Source organism: Octodon degus, unplaced genomic scaffold (genome assembly GCF_000260255.1).
Source record: "Octodon degus isolate 3935 unplaced genomic scaffold, OctDeg1.0 scaffold00086, whole genome shotgun sequence".
Lineage (NCBI taxonomy): Eukaryota > Metazoa > Chordata > Mammalia > Rodentia > Octodontidae > Octodon > Octodon degus.
The window spans coordinates 4,308,646-4,328,395 of record NW_004524662.1 but is presented as its reverse complement, the minus strand read 5'-3'; the positions used below and the strand labels follow the sequence as shown (position 1 = coordinate 4,328,395).

General features: G+C 43.2%; 2 protein-coding genes and 1 pseudogene across 5 annotated transcripts in view; all 3 read left to right on the top strand.

The window, feature by feature from the left end:
- Kiaa0391 (KIAA0391 ortholog) overlaps positions 1-588 on the top strand; it is a 141,762-nt gene extending 141,174 nt beyond the window's left edge. For all 3 annotated transcript variants that reach the window (XM_023721864.1, XM_004637086.2, XM_023721863.1), the window contains one exon: positions 105-588. In XM_023721864.1, coding sequence (XP_023577632.1) covers positions 105-236 — 132 coding nt within the window. In that variant the 3' untranslated portion in view covers positions 237-588. The remainder of the gene's footprint in view (positions 1-104) is intronic.
- Positions 589-3,871: 3,283 nt separating this feature from the next.
- Positions 3,872-19,750, top strand: part of Psma6 (proteasome subunit alpha 6) — a 35,514-nt gene continuing 19,635 nt past the window's right edge. The window contains exon 1 of one of the 2 annotated variants that reach the window (XM_023721839.1): positions 3,872-3,973. In XM_023721839.1, the coding sequence (XP_023577607.1) occupies positions 3,955-3,973 (19 nt within the window). In that variant the 5' untranslated portion in view covers positions 3,872-3,954. Of the gene's footprint in view, positions 3,974-17,249; positions 17,458-19,750 lie in introns of those variants that run through there. The other variant, XM_004637085.2, reaches the window with a different exon arrangement.
- Positions 14,529-15,203, top strand: LOC101581691 (annotated as a pseudogene).

The following is a 19,750-nucleotide window of genomic DNA, read 5'->3' as shown; positions in this document are numbered from 1 at the left end:
ATTCTTTCAAAGCAAGCCAAGAAGTTGTCTGAAAAGAGAGAAACTGGCCAGGTAACAGGTGCCCTTCACTGTTACTTCACTGTTTGGCTCTCTTCATTCAACAGCATGCTCTCACCTATGACACGGTCGTGCAGACCACTGGAGACTCGTGGCACATCCCATACGACGAAGACCTGGTGGAAAGATGCTCCTATGAAGTGCCGACCAAATGGCTATGCCTCCACCAGAAGACATGAAGACCTCTGCTCCCTGGGCTGTGTTTGTGTCTGTGCTAGGAGCTCTGAAGCCTATGCTTGTTTAGGGCATTTCCTCTGCCCTCAAGACAGAATTTTATGTTCGGGCCAGCTTTTTGTGTCACCGGATTGACTCCCAGCCGCACTTCCTCTAACCTTTGTGTTGAGAGGCTCATTCAGACTTGGAGCAGTTAGAGCATCCGAAGGCAGTGTTTCTCCCAAGGCTTCATTTTTCCCCCAGCTCAGGAGCTTCTTGTATGCATTTTGCTGCTGCAAATTTCAGCTTCTAGCTCTACCAGATTTTTGTTCTTCACTTTAGAATTCAAATTATAAATCCTTTTCTACATTGCATCAATGGTTTGTGAACTTCTTTCTTTTTTTTAAGAGTTGGAAGGCCCGGCCAAATAGCTCAGCGGACTAAATCACCTACTTAGGCAAAATGTAGTGGCCAGGGACAGCAACTGAGACTGGGCATGGTGGCGCGTGCTTTTAATCCCAATGCTTGGGAGGCTGAAAACAGGAGAATCACTACGAGTCCAATCTGTGTAGTGAGGCCCTATACTTCCTGTACTAAATACATTGTTTAAAAAGAGAAAGAGAGAAAAAGAGCTGGAGTCTTTCTACATTATTCAGGCTAACCCTGACCTCTTAGGCTGAAGTGATCCTCCTGCTTCAGCTTTCCAAACAACTGAGAGTATAGCCCCGGATATAGCTCAGTAATACAGCACCTACCTGGCAAATGCCAGGTCATGAGTTCAAGTCCCAGTGCTAAAAAAAAACTGGGACTAGTGTCATGCACCACAGCATTCAGCTTTGAACAGTATTAATTGTATCACTTGCTATGAGGAATTTCTAGAATATACAAATTTTTTATTTAATCAGTTTTAATATAACAACATGATTAAATTTTAATAGTTGTCACTCAGCTGTAGCCTCTTGCTAGCCAATTCACATTATCAGCCTCCTTAGCTTTCTTTTTTTCTTTCTTTTCTTTTTTTTTTTTTCTGTCTCTTTGAGATAGGGTCTTGCTATACAGTTCAGGCTGGCCTTGAGCTCGTGACAGCCAGGCTGGTCTCGAATTTGCAACCATCCTCCTGCCTTAACCTCCTGAGTGCTGGGATTACAGGTATGTGCCACCATGCCCTAGTTTTCAACTAAAAATGTTTATGTCTGCCTTCTATGACACTTCTTTCCTTACCACAGATAGGGTATGATTTACTGTTCAAGAACAGGTAAAACTAGAGCTGAAGATATAGCTCATCAGAAGAGCACTTACCTAGAATGTTCAAGGCCCTAGGTTTAATTCCCAGTACTGCAAATGCAGACAAAAACCAGATGATATGGTGATAAAAGTCAGAATAGTAGTTACCAGAGGACAAGGACATGGAGAACTTTCTGTAGACAGCAGACAGTTCTGTATGCTGATATGAGTAATGATAATATAGGTACATGTGTACGTTAACTGAAATTCATCACACTGAGTTGGATATGGTAGTGCAAACAGGTAATCCAAGCTACTGAGAGGCTGAGATGGGAGGATTGTGTGTTCAAGCAAGACCCTGTCTCGAAAAATATGAAAGGGCCTGGAAATGTAGCTTAGTAATAGAACAGTTGCCTTGCAAATGCAGGCTCCTTGGTACAGACCCTCCAGGACAGCCAAAAAATTTAATTACACTGAACACTTAAAATCTGTGCATTTACATGAATGTAGATATAGATCTAAATATTGATATAGATATATCCAGCACTCTGGGTGGCTGAGGCAGGAGGATGGCCCAGCATGGGCACTTTGACCACTTAGCTCAAAAGTTTAAAAAAGGTCAGTGTGAAGGCCCTGGATTCAATTCACAGTGCCATAAAATAATAATAACGTGGGCTAAGAACCTCGATGCAATATTCAGTACCACCAAAAAACAAACAAAACAAAAACTGCTCTAGACTGATAGAATTTTTCAAGTCATGAACAATGCAGGCTTTGAAAGGGCATTGAGTCTGCCACTTGACTCTGAGAAGAGGATTCACTTAGGGAATACTCTGTACACATACCTAAAAGCGTTCTTCAAATACTTTGTCCTTCACTCTGGTGCTCTCCTAAATTTATCCTGTCTTTTACTTTTGCTCTTCTCAGTCCCAATAAAGAGCAAATCTTAAGAGAAAAGCCAGTGTTTACTCTCTCAGGGCTGCATGGAACTACCTCATGTGAGGAGCCTTGTTCTATATACTGTTCTTCCGTTTGCACTTTTGTATAGTTACTGTTTGGTCTAGCTCTGATGGGTTTTTCACTTATTTTAGCTGTCCTTCGTGTACTATACTATACTGTAATGAGACTATAAAAGTATCGCAAGTGTTCACACTAGCTCTTTTCTTTCCTGAGCTTCACGCTTTACTTTTTTAGAGGTAAGTTTCTGCTCTTTTTCAGACTGATCTTGAATTCCTGGGTTTAACAGTCTTCTGCCTCAGCCTTTAAAGTAGCTGAGAGTAAAGCCCCCTAGCTCCTAAGTAAATCCTAAAGGGGTTTTTGTGTATGTCTTGTTTTGTGTTATTTCAAGGCAGGATCTCATTGTGTAGCCCAGGCTGGCCTCAAACTCATGGTGGTCCTCCTGACTTGGCCTCCCACATGCTGGGATTACAGGTGTGTGCTCCCATGCCCAGCTCAGTCTCAAAGACCAGAGCTCCCTGGAAAAGTACCACAGCCATCCTCCACAACAACAAGGTCCTGAGCTCTTCTCATGAGGACAGTCGAGTTTGCATCAGGAAAGCCAGTGTGACATACTTCTCCAGGAGACTGAGTAGTGCAGTGTCTTCCCCTCTAGATCCAGAAGCAATGCTCAAAGTGAACAAAGCTCCCCTAAAGTGAACAACCAAGTTCAATCAGGAAAGGCAGCATGACAAGGTCCTCCAGCAGAACAGCAGGCCAAGGGAACCAGCAGCTTCCAAACAGCTTTTAAACATCTTCCTCTGCAGCCCTGACTCTTAGGCTGCCAGCAACAGTTCTCAAGTGGGCCTCCCACAGCCAGGGCTATACTGGTTCAGTTCATCTGCTGGTTACAAGCTGACCACCAGTTGTCAACCCACCCCACCCGACATCTTCTCAAGTTTGTTCTTTGTCACCAGTGTTTGATCTGACAAGCACTTCCTTCCATGTGTTTTCATCTGGGAATTGAACAGGAAGTCAGTTATCTAGTCACTGCTGACAGTGAAAACTAACTTTGCTACTAGAATGCCCCCAGTTGATTACTTCTTACCAAAAGGACTGAGTTACTAAGATAATCATAATAATTTCTTATAAAGAGTAGTAATAAATAAATAGTAACATAAGGGTTTTGGTAGCTGTAACAAGAAGTTTGATGTTGTGTTCATTTCAACCACATTGAAATGCCCACCCCACTTAATCTTTTTGGTGCTTTTTAAAATCTTGTCTGAGCAGCAAACATTTGGAAAACCACCAGTAGATGTTTTAATATATACTATATTAGAGCAAAGCATTTCCAAGAGACTGTCAAATTGGCATTATTTAGTATCAATTCAGCCCCCATCTAAATATTTAAAGCCTCTGTGACTGCATCAGATCAGAATGTCAATGTCATGATGTGTGACAATGGTGACAGTGGAATTCCCTGACAGTTCTGCCCACGTGGGTCTCCTGGAGCACAGCAGAGTCCTGGGCTGGAGGATGGGCTAGAGCTTCCACCTCACGAAACAGGTTCCTTTAGAGGTGGCTATGGCAAGTCTTCGAAAACGTAAGTCTCGCCCAGACTTGTTACGTAACCTGAACTGTGTTACTAATTCTTTTTACATACTCATTTTTGGCTTTTTTTCCTCTTTTCGATTACTGCCTTAGAATCCAGAGGTTGCATTTTTTCTGCCTTCTCACCACAGCTAGTCTATTGCTATTGTTTGTGTACACAAACAATATATGGCTATTTTTCTGTACTTGTATGTCCATTTTTAAAAGGATCATCCTCGGTATACTTTTTATAACTCTTTAGCCTGACCAAAAAATGAAAACTTTTACTTGTTCTTTTGATCTTTACCACTTCTTTCTAATGTAACCTATTATGCAATCATAATAATGTAAAGTCATAAAAAGAATAGCCAGCTTAAATTAGGTCTGGCTATACACTGTAAAGTACTACTCTTGTAACTGTACATTTAGGCTTCTGCGCAGGGCTTGCTTGGACACAGAGAACACTGTGTCCCTGATAATAGTTCTTGGCTCAAAAAGTCCTTTAGAACATCAAGTCCTTGATGGCTCTTTTCCAAGTCAGGCCGTCTGATCTCTAATGCCTAAAGAAATAAACTCTGGTCAGACTACTTTTTTGAAGAGAGAGTTTAAAGAACAAAGGAGAGTTGCTGCTTTACACAGATAACAGCTTTTTACTTTTGTTTGTTTTTTTATAGTCAACCGTGTGATCCTTTTTTTCACAGGTATGCCAAAGGAAGTTTATATTCGGAAATTAGTATTGAACAAGTTTGTGCTTTACAAATGTCAACAGATCATTATTACCACAGATTTTTTTCACATTTTGTTTGTGAAATCCATTCATATTTCATTCTCATTCTTAACTTCTTACACTGATGACCTTTAGGCTCCTTGTGAGATGGCCAACCTGGATCTTTCTGAGTACTTAAAACAATTCTTATTTCAGGATTTCAGACTTTAAAGGTGGACCACAGCCTGCTTACCTGCCCCACTCCCTCAACCCAAGCAGCAGTTCCTTCTCCATTTCTCAGGCCTGTTCTCGCCAAGCCTCTGTTCCCCATCCCCAGCTCCATCTAGCTCAATCTCCACCCCAAAGCATGTTCAGGAGCAGTGCAAACTCTTTCTCTCCACCTCCTATGCTGCCCATCTTTTCCATTCTGCTTCCTATATAATACAGTACAGCTAGGAAAGTCATGAGCTCGCAGGTCGGAGCTTCCTTCTCTTGTGAAGGTCCTTTTTCATCTTGCATTAACTTCCTGCATGAGCCCTCCCAACCTCTGCAATCTCAACCTGAAAAGACAGCTAATTGAGAACCTTTATTCTCTTCTTCCCTGTTGAGTGGGGAATGTGGGCTATAGCAGTACTTCTGGAGCTTGACTGGGCAATAGTATTGCTTGGGGTCTGGATGAAAATGCTAGTTCTGAGTAAAGGTGTATTAGACCAGTGGTAGAGTTTGTGCCTCACATGTGCAAGGCCCTGGGTTCAATCCCCAACACACACACACACACACACACACACACACACACACAGAGCACATACCCTGGTAATACCAATGCTGCAGGCCATAATTTAAGTAGTAAAGGAGTCAATGAGGTCCAAGATTGATTGATTGATTGATTGATTGATTGATTTTTACTAGGAATTGAGCTCGTAACCTTGCTGCTGCCAGACAGGCACTGAGCTGCTGAACTCTATCTCTGGTCCAAGATTATTTTTTAAGCAATAATAAAACAACACTCATGATTCTCAGTCGTAAGTCATAACTTCATCTTTCTCCCTCTCAGCAAATGACTTAAACAGAAATTAAAAAGCCATCTGTTTAGAGCCCCTTCAGGCATGTTTGCCCTTTCTGGCAACTTTTCTATCCTGAGTCTTTTTCCTCTTTTTTTCTTGGTATCTTTTCCTCGTTTCCATTTGCCCCTCTGCTGAGCTGGCATCCTGCTCTCTCGTTTACCTCGTTTCACTGGCTCTTTCCTATCATCTGCTGGCTTTCCTATGGATAGTTCCTTAGCAAAGTTTCCCCAGGGGAGGAGCCTACTTTCCCTCTGATTTCTTTCTGACTCTGCATTTCCAGCTTAGCATCATAATTAAGTAGCCTGTGCACATAGCCATTTTGAAAACAAAGCATTCTGAGGCTAGGGAGATGGCTCAGTAGACTAAGTGCTTACCTGGGAAGCGCCAGGGCCTGAGTTCAATCCTGGTTCTGCCAAAAAATACAGAAAAAATAAAAGAAAATAAAGCATTCATAATGATGTTATTGATGATAATAAAATTAGAAATAACTAAATGCTCAAAACAAGGGAAGGAGGTAAGAAGTGTAAATGTACTGATTAAAATGATACTTTGGCTGGGTGTGGTAGCACACACCTATAAACCCAGAACTTGGGAGGCAGAGGCAGAAAGATCACTGTCAGTTCAAGGCCAGCATGGCCTCCACAGTGAACTCAAGGCCAGCCTGAACTACACAATGAGACTGTCTCAAAAAAGAAAAAAATATATATATAAGATGATACTTCATGTGTTGACAAGAGATAAATAAAATGGTAGGTGTACAATAGGCAGGTAGAGGGCCAGGAACATAGCTCAGTGGTGCAGTACCTACCTAGCAAAGTGAGGTCCTGAGTTCAATTCCTGGTACCCACACATACAAAAAATAATAGCCTGGTAGAGTTAAGTGTGAGCAGGCCTGCATGTGCAGAATTTGCAAAAGCAGTAAAGAGGAATCTGTCTCACAACTCTTTGCCTGCGAGTCAGACCAAAGATATCAAAGAGTTAGAGGAAGGAGAATGGGACAGGTGCTCTTTCAGTGAGAGCCATTGCCATGCTCTGACTGCCTGGGGTGCCTGCTGACCACACGACCCCAGGAAAGACTGGGCCTTCTCAGACTAATGGGGGACCCACAGAGGGGGTGCCTGAGAAAATCAAATCACTGTAGACAGAGGCTGCCTGTACCTGGGAGTCTGGAGGATGACAGAAAGGCGGACAAAAAGCATTGAGATGGAAGTGAGAGGGTTGCTGCCATATCTAGTCTTCTAACAATAGATTCGTATGATCTTTGTACATTTTTTATAAATGAAATACTTCTTGCTGAGCATGATGGTACACACCTGGAATCGCAGCACTCAGGAGGCTGAGGCAGGAGGCTTGCTGTGAGCTTGAGACCAGCCTGGGCTACGTAATGAGACCCTGTCTCAAAAGGAAAGGCATCATGTAGGTTGTACTTTGTGTCTGGCTTCTTTTAGCATTACAGGAGGTTCGTCCATGTTGTTGCAGGTAGTTGTGTTTTGTTCATTTTCATTGTTCTATAACGTCCTATACTGTGAATACAATGTCTCCATTTTACTACTGCTTTTTTTTTGGGGGGGGGTACCTCATGTAGCTCAGTATAGCCTCAAATTTGTGGTTCTCCTGGCTCAGCTTCCCAAGCCAGTTTACTGTTGATGGACATTTGGATAGCTTTCAGTTTTTTTTTTTTTTTTTAGCTTTCAGTTTTTGTCCTTAGCAAATAATCCTCCTGTGAAAAATGTATTGCTTTTAATAACAAAACAGGGAACTCCACAAAACCTTGCAGATTAATACCAGCACTTTGAAGGCTGAGGCAGGAGGAGCCCCTTGAGTTCAAGGCCAACCTAAATTATACAGTAAGATGCTGTCTCAAAAAAAAAAAAAAAAAAAATTGCAGCTATTCTGTTTTTTCGGTTCCCATTACTCCCATCCCAGTTCAAGCCATCAAGAACTTTCACTTGGTCTTTTAACCACAGCCTCCTGGTTGAAATCCCCACTTACAGTTCATTAGAAATGTGGCTACCAGCTTTCTCCAGCACAATTCTAATTATCCCAGCATCCTTGCTCAGCAACATTCACACTTTCCCTTCCACCTTCCAACTAGAGCATAAATTCCTTAGCTTAGCACTCAAGGTCTCTGGCTATCATTTTTTGTGTTCTAGTCAAGCTGTGCCATTCCTGGCTTGTGCTAAACACAGACCCTTGCATTCCTCCTGTCTCCTCCTCACCCCACACCTCCTCAGTGCTGCATCACAGAACCGCCCACACTGCTCCTGACATCTGCCACACCTGTCCGAGTCGCCCTGTCCTCCCAAGGTGAGCGTGGACACAGTCCTTGAGCATAGCAGGCAGGCACAGGCCCGCTGGCTCATCTGCTGCGCAGGTCAGCTCCCCATCTGCAGCACTGGCAACTGCTCCTCCTGTATCACAAACTGCCTCCTGTTCTCTTTGCCTTCAGCCTTTGTCGGCCCCTGAAGTCTGGTGGGGACCCCATCTGGTTCCTGTGTGTCCCCCAGAGCAGCTAGCCCAGCTCATTGCCCACAGGGAGGGCTCAGTAAATGTTGAAGTATTCTGCAGAAATTGTCTGCAACTGTCTTCCTGATTTGTACCTCCAGGGCCTGCTTCTCCTTTGCGTAAATTCCTCTCTTGCTCCTTGGTATTTTGCCGCCCAGGAAATTGGTCTGTGGTGTCAGCTACCTCATTGATCCTCAAGAAAAATGATGGCTTCTGAGTACCACCCTCTATTATGATACCACTTGACAGTGTTCCCTCCTTCACTCTTAAACTAATTAGAGGTTTATTGAGTAGGAGTCTCCTATGCACATGACACTGTGGTAACTGGGATAAAACTTGCTGTGCTCCAGTAAGACATCATTCTGGAGTTTCTTCCCTTTGGAGTGTTTGCATGTCTAGATCTGTTGTCTCTCGTTGATTTTTAAAACTTTTGCCTTTGTGTCACCACTATGGATGGACGTACTTTGAGTTAAATTTGGGGATCTCAGCTGAGGTCCATCAGGCACTGTAAAGCAAGTAGAAGATAAAAGTGGAGCCCTTTCTTCCTTTCCCATCAACAGCCAGATACTCAAGGACTAGTTCCTAAATTAATGATAGAAAATCTTGATTCAAATGATTTAAAAAAAAAAAAAATCCCACCTCATTCATTTGCATTCTCTCTCTTCTCAATTATCCCTGGAGAATTTGGTTCTGAGCATCAGAGATGATATAACTTTGTGGTAAGAAAATAAGAATTAGAGGAAGCCAATTAGGAAACCTCAAGGAAGAGGAAGTGTCTCTAGGCTGAAGGGAGGGCTGCTGAGTCTTATTTCCTTTCTGTTTTTGACTCACTCTCTCGGTGCCTCGCCAGCTTCTGCACCTCTCTTTCCCTGACCTGACCAGAGCATGGTGGGAAGGAGTAGAGTGAATAAAGTCAAAATTCACATAAAAATCCTAAGATGTAGGGAAGCCCCATTCCTGTGAAAATCTCAGTGGAATGATTGGTACTTGCTGTCCTACACCTCTCCCCTCCACATTATCCTGGGTGAGACTGCTTGTGTGGGGAACAGCATGAGTAGGAGCTGGCTGCCTCCCTAATTAGGAAGAAGAGTTTCATTTCCGAATAACAGCATGCACTGTGCAGGTCGGGGCAGTGTTTAGCTTCTTTCTTTTGTAGAGACAGAGCAAAGCAAACTAGCTGACAACGCTGGGCCTTTCACAGAGAGAAGTTGAGTCCAAGTCTTCTCATAGGTGGCTGCTTGCACTGTCACAATTCCTGTTTCCTAGTTCTATGCCTTGAGAGTGAATACAGAACACTTCCCCTACTTGAGCAAAGAAGAAACAGGTTGTGATCATCAGGTAGTCTGTGGCAAGGCTCGGGTTCAACCTAGTGTTTCCCCCCATCAAAGCTCAGGACCTTGTGTCGCTCTTCTGTATCTTGTTCTTCATTGGAACATTTGTTGTCTTCAAGCTGTGAAAGGCTTCCGGTGTTGTCATACATAAGGGGAAGTTGTGTGTTGAAAACCACCAGCCGTTAAGCCCAAGCCAGCTGGGGGCTTCCATTGCCTTTTCCAGTCTTCTGGGAAGATGCATCAGAATTCTCAGTGTTTTGCTAAATTATTGGCTCCCAAAATCAAGACACCAGCTGAGCACTAGGTCTTCATTTAAGACAGACTTTGGTAAAACAAGAAAGACATCAAAAGTTGTAATTGAAGTTTTTACAGCTAAAACTCGGGGGTGAAATGAACAGAATTTTGGCTCTATAGAAGAACTTCATGGATAATTATGTTTAAATGTGCTTTGGTTTGAAATAATAGAAGGTTATTTCCTGTGGTGCCAAGGGATAGTATTTATCCTTCTGGAGAATGGCTGAGAGAATCCAAGCACAGAATTAAATTAACTAGTAAGGAAGAAAATAACTCAGGAGGGAAATAATGATGCTTGCATGAAAGTTATGTGAGAAAACCAGCTAGATGCTATGGAGGGGGCTGCAGTGTTGCTTTACTGGAGTCTGTTTAGATAAGAGGGCTGCAGTGTTTATGAACTGAAGTGTAATAAAGTTATTGTCTCAGTAAGTCAAAGAAGTCACACCCCAGCTCACATCTGGTGCTTCCATGTGTCCCTCTCCTTTGTCCATACATTATGGGTCTAATGCGCCAGGCAATCGTTTTCACCTCCTAAGCTCACTCAGAATTACTGCATTCCTAGGTAGCCAACTATAGTGACAGAGGTATACAAAGAACTACAGGAGTGAGAGTAACCTAAGGGGGTGGGGGGAAGATGCCAGTAGGGTAAGATTTTTGCCCCCAGGGAATCCTCCAAAGAGGCTCAAATGATGAAAGTCTGGCCATGGAGCGGGGCAGAGCCTTCCTTCCCTCTCAGAGTCCACTTGGAGATGCTACCTTAGCTCTGTCCTGGCCATGACTGCCCTTTGGGACCCCGTAACATCAAAGAACCCCAATTTTCTTAAGATACTGTATTACCTGTGTGTGACCAACTCATTGGGCATATGTTTCAACACCTGCTTGTACTACATGCACCCAAACATAGGCCTTGTTTTTCTATTCCCTGGCTCGCTGAAGCTGCCAGCAGAATATGGTAAGCCAAGGACCACATTCTTATCTGGCCTCTCAATACCATGTGATTCAGCATTTCTGCAGTCACTGGGACTGTACAGTGCCACTTTCTACCTCTGCCTCGTGGGTAACCCCAACCTCTAGGGCCTCCACTCCGGGGGTGGAATGTGAGCCTTGCCTAATAGAGGCCCCCAGGAGATTTTCCAAGACTCACGAGATGTCAAGTCATCTCTAAAATTTTTCAAAAACCCAGAAAGTCATTTCAAAAAGTCTAACTTGAGGGCCCCACAGAGAGGAAAATCAGACTTTCCACAGAGACACAGCACATCTGTCACACAGGCTTCTGTCCCAGCTACAAAGGTACTGGTGCCCAGGCCTTAGGGAAAGCTCCCTGACCTAGGGGGAAGTCCACCTGGCTAAGGAGTTGACCTGCTGCTTGGCAACTGAGGACAGATATTCATGAAGTCTGTTTCCAGGGGGATTTCCCTTTACAATGGAATTAGCAAAGGTTTGGTCTTTCTGACAGAGTTCCCAGAGGAAAATTGTTTGCCTTGGTGGAAAAATCTAAAATTTGGATTTCTCATTTAGTCATGAGTCTTTTCACATAAAGAAAATGTACTGTAATATAAGACCTAACTATATTAGGTTAATCATGAATATTCTATGATTTTTTAAATTGTAAATTTAAAAAGCTCGGGGGTGGAGGGAGTACTGGAGATTGAACCCAGGACCTTTGTACTAAGCTACATCCCTAGCCCTTAAAAAAAAAAAAAAAATTTTTTTTTGTTTGTTTTTTTGTTTTTTAAAATTTAGAGACTAGGTTTCACTAGGTTGCCCAGGATGGGCTCCAACTTGCAAGCCTCTTGCCTCAGCTTCTCGAGTACTGGGATTACAGGTGTGCTCTACCAGGCCTGGAAACACTGAGATTCAAATTCCAGCTTTCAACATCTGCTTGTACTGAAAATGAGGTTAAAGCCTGGCCTGCTTCACCCCAGCACTGTGAGAGGTTAAGGCAGCAGGACTGCAAGTTTGAGCCCAGCCTGAGCAATTTAGTGACATAGCAAAATCCTGACTAAAAATACAAGGGAGGACCACAGAGATAGCTCAGTGGCTTAAGTGCCTGCCTGGCAAGCACAAGGTCCTAAGTTCAACCTCTGGTACCAAAAAAACCCCAAAAACAAACAAACAAAAAACCATAAGGGAGTAGAATGCCCTGGGGAATGTAGCTCAGCTCAAAAGCCCTGGCTGGGATGAATCCCCAGTAACACACGCACACACACATACGCACTTGAAGTTGATTCCTTCTAGGAAGAATTTTTAAGAGTATTGAAATGTACATGACATCCCAAATCCTATTTATTCTTAAACATTGGAACTCTGTCAGACCAAACCTTTGCTAATTCCATTGTAAAGGGAAATCCCCCTGGAAACAGACTTTATGAATACTTTGAATACAACCTTAAGAGGTGATCAAGATTTGTTCAAATGCATGAAACAATTCTCACAGCCAGCCAGTGTATGTTTGAAATATTACCACAAGGCCATGAATGTCCACCATCATGTCTACACGGGAAGCAAAGCAGTATAGCCATGAAAATGTCTCAGTTGTTCCTTTCTATAGTTTTCAGTTCATATTAATACCCATATATTGAACTGTTGTGACACAAGCCACATGTCAGGGCAGTGAAGGAAACAAATGAAAAGTACCTAACCTCTCCTGTCAATCTTCGGCAAAGCCCAGACACACAACTCTTTAAGTTAAACCATGTAATTGCCAACACTGGACCTGCGAAAGCAGCCGTCTTAGGCTGGGGAGCTAGCTCAGTGGTAGAGGGCTTTACCAGCATGCAGGAGGCCCCAGGTTCAGTCCCCTGTGTGGCCAGCAAAGGTAGGCAGCATCCCATTTAGTTCAAACTGACAGAAGAGTCAAATTATATGCAGTGGACACATAAGGGAGAAAGGTGATTTGGGCTTCTTAGAAGAGGTGATGGGAATTTTGGTCCGAACAGGGGTAGAGGGGACCCTGAGCCGTGATCAGGCAGTATGGCTCAGAGCAGTGCTGTGCAGCATAAGCAGGAACAGACCATAAGGATGAAGGGGAAGATAAGATTGAAAAACAGGTTAATTTCTTGACAGCTTTAAATGCTAAAGAGTAGATTTTATTAAGTAAATATGGAAACCCAAAGGAACATAGGCAGAGTAACAGCCCTGAAATGCTGCTTTTAAAAATGACACCAAGAATGTGGATGGATCAACACATGGACTGTACTGTGCCAGGGTAAACTGTAAAGGTCTAAATATGGATTGTGCTATTGGGAATAAAAAGCAGGCTAGAGAGTAGAGTTCTGCATAGCAATAATCAGCAATATTCAGTAAGATGTATGGGAAGGCAACAGTATGAAGGTCCCCAATTTAGTAAATATTAATTATGTGCTAAGGATTTTGTTTTTTTGTTTTTGTTTTTTTTTTAATTTTTATTTATTTATTTATTCGTGTGTGTGTGTGTGTGTGTGTGTGTGTGTGTGTGGCCAGCTCAGCTCACCAGGGGGTGGGGCTGTCTGGCATGTGGTGCTGGGGGATTGAACCGCGGTCCCTGTGCTAAGCTTGTTCCAAGTAGGCGCTTTAGACCACTGAGCCATCTCACCAGCCCCGTGCTAGGGATTTTGTTAAACATGTCCTTGCCTTCTCTTCTTTAATATTTACAACAGTTCCCATAATGTGGATTTTTTTTTTTTTTAAACCAGGGATTGAACTCAGGACCTTGCACTTGCCAGGCAAGTGCTGATACCCCCAGGTCCCCATAATGTGGATCCTATTATCCATTCATATTTAACAGATAAAGAGAATCCAGACCTAGGAAGACTGCATAAGGTGACTTATTACAAATTGACTTAAATTTAAATTCAGGTTTATCTAGGAAGGGATGCATTCCATCTTACTAAATGCTTGGCACTGCACAATTTGTCTGAGTTTCATCAGTGAACAAAATGAAGATTCTTGCCTTCATGGAGCTTAAAGTAGGGGTAGAGGACAGTCAATAATTAATAAAATTATGAGTTATAAAACTGGAAGAGCAGACTAATAGAAGTCGGGGACAAATGAGGCAGCATGAGTAAGTACTAGGGAGTTAAGTTGCAAAGTTTGTGTTCTTGAGTACTTGAAAAGTGGTACAAAGGGCAGGAACTGGCTTGAGAAGGAAGTGATAAGACTTCTGTTTTAGTTATTTCAGATTTTGAAATACCATATGCCTCAATGTGAAGAATATCTCATAGGCAATACGAGAAGATTCAGCTCCAAACAAGGGTCCAGTCTGAGCCTGCTGTATGCTATTGAGGCTCAAGGGACTCAACGAGTTCATCCCAGCAGCCTTGCAGAGTGCTCTTCTCGACTGTTCTCACAAACCGTGAAAATTACACCGCACCACCATGGACTCAAAGGTCAGGAGTCCCTAAGAGCAGGGACCTGAACCAGAAGCAAGTGCTGCGAAGCAGGAGACAGCTTTTATCAGTACTTACTTAGGAATTACAGCCAGGAAAAACCGGAGAGTTCACCAGCATTTACTATTAAAACAAAACAGAACAGGGCCAGGGAGATGGCTCAGTGGAATAATGGCTTCCCTGGCAATCACAAGGGCCTGAGTTCAATCCCCGGTTCTGACAAAAAAAAAAAAAAAAAAAAAAAAAAAAAAAAAAAAGCGGGGTAAGTGTGGGCAGGACAGGGCGAAGAGCTGCTAGCCTGGTGCACTGGCAGAGACCATCAAGTGGCGGAGTCTGGGGTGTTCTGTGGCTTTTGGAAAAGTCTTCAAGCAGTTACCATGTCAAGCAACACAGATGTTTCTCTTTCTTCATACGATGGAAGATCAGGGATCTAAACTTACCTGAAAAGCTCAAGAAGCACTGTTTGTTCCTATTGGAAAGGCAGGCTTCGCAGCAATGGTCATGTACTGATTATACAGATTGAAGAGCAGAGGAAACACTAAAATGTCCATGCACCAGATCCACATGCGCGTGGCAGCCCAAGGCTTTGTTGTGGGTGCAGTGACCCTTGGTATGGGCTATTCCGTGTATCAGGAGTTCTAGGCAAAGCCTAAACTCTAGGAGAAGAGATGATGTCTTGGACTCTTTGGAAATGCTTGCTTTAGACGTCTCATGTTGAGGTTACATATTTGTGTCAAAAGTCCTTTGAGTTGGTTCAAACTGTATTATATAGTATTTGGAATAACGTTTCTTCCTCACAGACTTGATGACCACGCTAGTGGTGACTAGATCACTGTGTCATTCAAGTCTAGAAACAGGTCACCTCTGTGTACTGGATAGCATTAAAGTCCACTTTCCCTCACCCCTCATGACAGTTCCTCCTACGCTGGCCAGTCCTGAAGCACTCCAGCCCTGCTGCTGAATGTCACACACCCTGCATGTTGGGTAGGAGCCCCATTGACCCCAGTTACTCGTTTTTCCTTGTCTGCCTTGTGGACTGCAGTGACGAGTTGGTTTTTAGGATTGGCTGGCTCTGGAAGAACTCTTTCAAAGCACATCTAAGCGAGCACAAGGGCCGGAGTTCAATCCCCAGTTCCACCAAAAAAAAAACAAAAAAAAAACTAACACTCAAAGCACATCTGAGATGTAGCTTGTAGCCCTCACACAGCTGACGCTCAGACCTAGAGTACTTAATGTGAGCGCTGCATTGAAGTCATATTTTATTTCAGAATCACACTTGTAAGCACGAGACTAGCGTAACTATGAATTGCAGTTTAGCTCTTTTATACTTGTAGAATTATATTTTTTGCTGCTGTTGTATTAGAATAATTTTTTTTTTTTTTTTTTTTTTTCGGAACCGGGGATTGAACTCAGATCCTTGCGCTTGTCAGGGAAGCACTTATTCCACTGAGCCATCTCCCCAGCCCCTTAGAATAATTTTTAAATGTCATCTTGAAATAGAAGTATTTATCTTAAGTGCTAAGGCACAGATAACTACTTTTCAAATGTGTGCAGTATGTTTCTCTGTAAGAATTATGAATGTTAAGCACTTTACTCAAAGTACAAGTGATCAGTGGTTTAGTAGGGAGTGGCCAGTTAGGCACAACACACAAGCTCTACTATACCCCAGAATGGCTGTGAATGCTCGCAGAACCTCTTACCTAGCCTGAACTCACATTCCATGGTGACATCATATCTGCCATGTTATTAAAGTGGGTGAATAAAAAAAAAAAGCAATAAAAATAAAAATAAATAAATAAATAAAAATTTTTAAAAAGCAACAAAAAAACTCAGTTTTGGACTTTCTTTTTTGGATTAATAAAATAGAAATTTATTTCAATTTATGTTTTTATGTATTTAGTACAGGGTCTCATTACACAGTTCAGACTCGTAGTGTTCCTCCTGTTTTCAGCCTCCCAGGTGCTGGAATTACAGGTGCGCGCCACCTCATCCAGTCTCAGTTGCCATCTCAGTGCGCCCCAGGGATCAGACCCCAACCACTGAGAAATTTATGTTTTTAAAACATTTCTGAGAAATTTCTTTATAAGGTTCTTTTTGTTTGAAGGTGGAAAGTGAGTTTAGGAGAAAGTATATTGGAGATCAGAATCTACTTGGGAGCAGGTGTGAAAGTACCACAAACCTGAAGTGTGTTTATCTAAGTATAAAAACTAGCCTAACATTATGTTTTGCACTTACATTCATTAAATAGGAGTGTGCCGGGATAAAGTAAAAAAAAAAAAAGGCACCATTTTACAGTTTGAAAGCTACCTGTTGTTTCCCAGGGGTTACCTCTACTACTCAGAATTACTCTCATTAATAATAATGATAAAGTATTATTGTAACTATCCTACTAACATGTTTTGAAACTCTCATTGCTATTTCTTTCTCATTAAAATTAATAAAAAAAATTTAAATAATAATAATAATAAACCCCTGCCGGCTCTAAATGCAGTCCCTCCGGACCAAGTTCCTTCTCATTGAAAGCCTCTTAACCTCAGAATGCCCCAGTTGCCCACATTTCAACCTGTTCCACTTTTAAGACAAAGCATTGTCAAGATTAGTATCTAAAAGGAAGATCTTGGCAGCCGAGAAGAAAATGCTGTTCTTTCCAGAGGCTGCTTGAACCCGCTCCGCTTGGAGCCTACAGTTACCCCTAGCTACTATTGTAGCTGCAGCCCTGCCCCCGTCGCTAACGAGCCCGCGAGACGGGGCAGCTGTGAGAGACCCAGTGACTGTGCGCTGCATTGAGGTCACTCTCACAGGCAAATCGCTACTCCAGGCCTCCCCAAAAAAACTTCTTCGTTTCTGCAGCAGTCAGTGTACTGCCCTAACCCCACAACCCAAATTCCGCCACACACCCTCGCACTTCGCACCCGCAAGCCCTGCAGCGGAAAGGCCCGCGGATCTCGCGGCCCCGCCCCTCGGCCTCTGAACCACGCCCACTCCGGGCGGGGCCTCCGCGTAGAAATGGATGACTAAGTAGGTTCGGCCGGCAAGAGCGGAAGCAGTCGGCCTGTGTCCCGGAAGCAGTGGCTTCAACTTCCGGGTTGTGCTTCTGTGCCTAGTGCGGGAGTCTAGGGACCCAAAGACTGCTTGAAGTAGTGGGTATACCAACATGTCCCGTGGGTCCAGCGCTGGGTTTGACCGCCACATTACCATTTTTTCGCCCGAGGGTCGGCTCTACCAAGTAGGTGAGTGAACCAGGTCTGTCTGTGGTCCACGCGAAGTGCTCTGTGGTCCATCCGAAGTGCTCTGTCATGCTTCGGCCTGGAGCAAGCAGACGCGGCCCGAGGTTAGCCTGCCTGTAAAGCAGAGCCACATGTGGGAAGGGAGGAAGGTCGAGGCTGGGCTGAGCCCCGTGGTGCTTCCGCCCGTTTGGAAGCAGGCTGCGGGGCCCGAGAGCTGCAAGCCTGGCTCTGCTCCGGGCGAGCGCCGCCCCGGCTGGACGCAGTAGAGAGTTAGGAGAGTTAGATCTGCGACCCTGCCTCTGGCTTCCTGGGTGCCCCTGCAGTTCTCTTCTGTCCTGGTAGGCCCAGCGCCTTCTCTGAAGAATAAATGGTTCCTTAACTGCCAGCTAAGGAACCTTCTTGCTGCTTTCCTTTGTTTGCAGCATGGACTTCTTGACTTAAGACTTAACTCCACACCAGCAGTCAGAGCCTGTGTCGGGCCCTCTGCTGGTTCCAGGGAATACAAAGACAAAGACACACCCTCTCCCCCACTGAAGCCCACGGCTTATACAGAACCAAACAAAAAGTACCGATTTACAAGTATCTACAGGGTCCAAGACCTCTTTGAAAAACTGGTAGGATGCGTGGCTCCCACTTACAGAGCTGCTCTTGAAACGCCATTCGTCATTTAACCCCCTGTAAGGCTGTTGGAGTACTCTTTGTCTTTCAAAAGCTAGTTCTGAATTGTAGCAGTGGTACAGTGTACCAGCTGTTTACTATGTAACAACTATAATGGAAATAAACCTAAACTAGTTAACACTTACTCAGTAAAACATATTTTGTTGCGTTGAAATAGTGAAGTTTACGTTATGGTTGCAGGCCAAACTTTGACCTCTTGCCAGAGAAGTTAGTGTCAAAAGAGCCTGATGAAAGCCTGGTGTAGGTGCACACCCATGAGCCCAGTACTCTGGGAACTGAGGCTGAAGGATCACAAATTTGAAGCCAGTCTGGGCTGCATAGCAAGACCCTGCCTGAAAAGACTGAGGGTAGAGCCTGATTTACATCTGAGCCATGATAATTTTTCTTGAAGTAAGTTTAGTACCTCCATGACTTTGCAAAGAGTAATACAGTCATCTTGCTTGGAAATGATAAGTAGAGAATTGGCCTATAAATGAAGTTCTGTTCACCTGTGGAATTTAAAAACAAGCTTTAAAGTGACTTGTAATGAAACTGATTCACAGTATTACATGCTGGGTATAATGTAGCAAGGAACAACATCATGTTGAGTATTTGAGTTTCCCTTTAACTTCAGTTGAAAGGTGTAACTGTGTCCTTAAGGATTTGTCATTTGTAGTGTCCTGAGTTTTAAAGGGCTTTTCTATATTGAGTTACTGCTTTTAAAAAAAAAAAAAAATGTATTTATTTTGTGACCTGCTCAGCCCACCCGGGGGGCAGAGCTGGTGCTGCATGTGGTGCTGGGGATGGAACCATAGTCCCTGCCCTCTTGTCTGAGCCTGCCTAAGCAGGCACTTTAGACCACTGAGCTATCTAACCGGCTCTTGGGTTACTGTTTTAACTGTTACGTTTTGTGGTTGTTAATTTGTGAACAGAAAAAAGCTCCACTTGACCTATACTTTGCTTCTACTTATTGTGCTATGGAATCAAGCCATAAAGTATAGTCTTTGATAGTTCCTAAATTTGGTGAATAGAAAGGTTATAGTGTCATTTTAATAGGATTTGAAAAAGAACATAGTTCAAAACTAGTATTTAGATAGGATGATTTTAATTTCTACCTCATTGAATAACACACTTCCTCTGCCATTCAGGGGATTCATTAGACATTAAGAAAAGGAAAGTGAAAGAATAGTTAGGATGAGCAAGCAGTACAGTGAAACAATCAGGCCCTGAAGCCAAAACTGGATTCAAATCCCTGCTTCTCACAAGCACATTTGGGTGAAGCAGGTAACCTTGGCCTTAGCTTTTGTTTGCAAAATCAGACTAGTAATTCCTACTTATGAGATTATTTGAGGATTAAATAAGGGAATGTAAGTAGAGTACTTAGTGTGTAATTGCCACCTACTAAGTGCTTAGCATTATTAGTTGCCTTTTTAATTCTTTTTTTTTTTTCCAAGCCAAACTGTATCCAGCTTTATTAAAGATACTTTTCATAAACAATCATGGTATTTCAGGCAGGACATGGGCACACAATCTTTAACAGTATACGACAACTTTCAAACTCCCTTCTTGGATGGACTACCAAAAATCAGAAAGCCACTATAAAATCCAATGAAGTCTGCATTTGAGGCTCTGAAGTAGG